Consider the following 3,096-nt stretch of genomic DNA (forward strand, 5'->3'; position numbering starts at 1 on the left):
ACAGAAAAATATTTAGCTCCTATTGTCAAGAGTATTTGTGATGTTGAACTGCTTTTCACACATGATTTGGAGTTTTTTCTTTGAGACAACATAGTGTTCAAACCAATTGGCTAGCTTTTTAAATTAAATATCATTTTAAGTTTTAATATCTAATTAAATGCTGTTTATCTGAATTTTGTATTATATATTTGGTTGGTAGAGTCAAAGATGTTGTATATCAAACAATGCCCAAGATCCAGGAATGACAAAGTTTGATTTTTTATATGGATTATAAGCATTATATTTTCATAGCTTTTATTATCAGCTTGGTGATAATTTTCATTGCTGCACACACTTTTAAAGTATATTTTGTAAGTTCTGGGGAATAAAGGATTTTAGTTACAATAAAATTATTTTTCAAGAAAAGAATAGTTTATATAAAGATGACTATTTAATTTTTTAAAAATATTTTTATTTTATAATTAATTTAATTTTACATAATAATATTGTATTAGCTTGGCTTTGGTGTCAAATCCACAAAAGGATTTTCAAGCAAAACTTAAGATATTGCTTTATGAAGGATTCTGGGCTTTGTTTTTATTTTTAAGTCATCTGATGTAGCCCTGATTGACCTCAGCCTAGCTATACAGTCAGGGACAATGTGTAGTCCTCTTGACTCCACATCCCAAATAATTATAGGGGTGGCGTTTCTTCCAGTAATCAAAACTTAGTATATATCTTACAAGTAATATACTTTCCATGTAAAAAGAAGACATTAAATCATTCAGTAAAGAGAAATGGGAAGTAAGAAATTAAGATTAGTTCAGTAATAAAACAAAGGGGATAAAAGTTGCCATAGAAAATTCAAGACAACTAACATAAACACACACACATACACACACACACACACACACACACACGCACACGCACACGCACGCGCGCACACACACACACGCACACGCACGCGCGCACACACACACACATACACACATACACATGTATGCTCAGACTTACACAATATTAGATGATACATTTAATTTATGAACTATTTAATCATTAATATATGACATTCATTATTTCTATTGTAATTGTATGAGAGGCAATGTAAAAAGAAAAGTGATATGAAATCAGGACATAAGAGTCCCTTTGGAAAGAAAGCCTCTGTGTGATCTCATTTACTGGTATCTTAATATCAAAGTGATAAATTTTGCTTTTCTAACATGGTGATCAAGTGTTTATAGATTTAAGTGTTTATAGAAATAGATATGAATATAAAATGTATGTAAATATTAACAATGCAGGTAACACAAATAATTAGTTAGATATACATGAACACCAAACAATTTATTTTAAAGTTCAATTCACAAAATTAATTTCAATCCTCAGAGACACCTGTCTCTCTCTTCAGGCACATATAGCATACACATTGCTACCTTGTTTAGATTTATACACTTTAAAAGAATTCTTATGTGCTACCTCATTTCTTCAATTTTTTGTTTATAATCTGTCTCCTTTTCAGAGAAGGATTGACTTTTACTGTTTTCTTCTCTGACGCTTATAAAGCATTTAAATGTATTTGTGGTGAAGTATGCCATCTTACAACATGTGTTTTTAGGAGAAGATATTTTGTATTCTTTTTCTTGTCTTTTTAAGGGCTTGTTTTACATCTTTGTTCCTCAAGCTATAGATCAAAGGATTCAACATAGGGATAATTAGGGTATAAAAGATGGAAGCCACTTTGTCAGTGTTGAAGGAGTGACTGGACTTAGGTTGCACATACATAAATATCAAAGTCCCATAGAAGACAGTGACCACTGTCAGGTGGGACCCACAGGTGGAGAAAGCCTTGCGTCGGCCCTCAGCTGAGTTCATCCTGAGGATAGCTCTGAGAATAAGCAGATAGGATGCAAGGATGATAAGTGGAGAAGAAATCAAGTCAATAATTGATAAGATTAAAATTATCATTTCATTTTCCTCCTTATTTGAGCAGAGCAGAGATATCAATGGGAGACCATCACAGTAGAAATGACTGATAACATTGTGTCCACAGAAGGATGAAGAGAAAATATTTATGGTTACCATGAGAGCAACAAATACACTGTAAACGTATGGGATTGCCACCAGGACCCAACATACTTTTTGTGACATAATGACATTGTAGAGGAGTGGTTTGCAGATAGCTACATATCGGTCATAAGACATTGCAGAAAGAATAAAAAATTCACTAACAATGAACATACTAAAGAAAGACAATTGAGTAGCACAAAAATAAAATGATATTATATTTTTATCTACAATAGAATTTCTTAACATTTTGGGTCCCACAGCAGTTGAATAACCAAGATCAGTGATAGCAAGGTGTCTGAGAAAGAAGTACATGGGTGTTTGCAGCTGGGAATCCACCATGGTAAGGATGATCATGCCCAAGTTGCCAACCAGTGTGATAAAATAGGTGATGAGGAACAGTACAAATAATGGTGCTTGCAGCTCAGGGCGGTCAGTGATGCCCATCAGGATGAACTCAGTCACCACAGTAAAGTTGTGGGTCTCCATCAGGGTTTATTGCAAAATCTGTTCTGAGTTGAGATCAAATGTCATCTTGTGAGTTTTTATTATTCAAACAAGCTTTAATGATATATCTCCAAACATTTGAATTCATTTTTGAAAGTAATTCTATTTAAAAGGGTGTACATACAGTCTTATACTTGTCTATACACACATATTTAAACATATGGCTTGAAACAAACAAAAAACATATTTCTAAATCTCTGGTTCTCTACCAGTTAATGTTTTAATCAGAGAATAACACAAATATGTTTGCCAAGGTACATACTTTCCCCAACTGTGATGAGAACCATCCCTTAGATACAATATTAGATATTAGTTAATCTAAAAAACCATCCTTCTACCTCACATATCTAGCCCAGGAATCATCCAACCTCAATACCTAATACCATTAGGATCTGGGAATATAGGTATACAAACAGAAGTACATGTTTAAATGAGTTTATATATATATGTATAGATGTGGAAAAATAAGATACAGTCTTTAAATTATAGATATTTGGATTTACACATACATTCATGAAATTTATTTTTCTTTTGCTTTAATTTCTG

The 3,096-nt window shown here is 32.6% G+C and overlaps 1 protein-coding gene across 1 annotated transcript; it reads right to left on the minus strand.

Moving 5' to 3' along the window:
- Positions 1 to 1,590: 1,590 nt before the first annotated feature.
- Positions 1,591 to 2,532, minus strand: LOC102927250 (olfactory receptor 8K3-like). Its single transcript, XM_006989704.4, has one exon. The coding sequence runs from the start codon at positions 2,530 to 2,532 to the stop codon at positions 1,591 to 1,593; it is 942 nt and encodes a 313-aa protein (XP_006989766.2).
- Positions 2,533 to 3,096: the final 564 nt, after the last annotated feature.

The sequence above is a fragment of the Peromyscus maniculatus genome, chromosome 4, assembly GCF_049852395.1.
Source record: "Peromyscus maniculatus bairdii isolate BWxNUB_F1_BW_parent chromosome 4, HU_Pman_BW_mat_3.1, whole genome shotgun sequence".
Lineage (NCBI taxonomy): Eukaryota > Metazoa > Chordata > Mammalia > Rodentia > Cricetidae > Peromyscus > Peromyscus maniculatus.

Coding starts and splice junctions, on each gene's coding strand:
- LOC102927250 (XM_006989704.4), bottom strand. CDS start 2,532: ATGGAGACCCACAACTTTACTGTGGTGACTGAGTTCATCCTGATGGGC.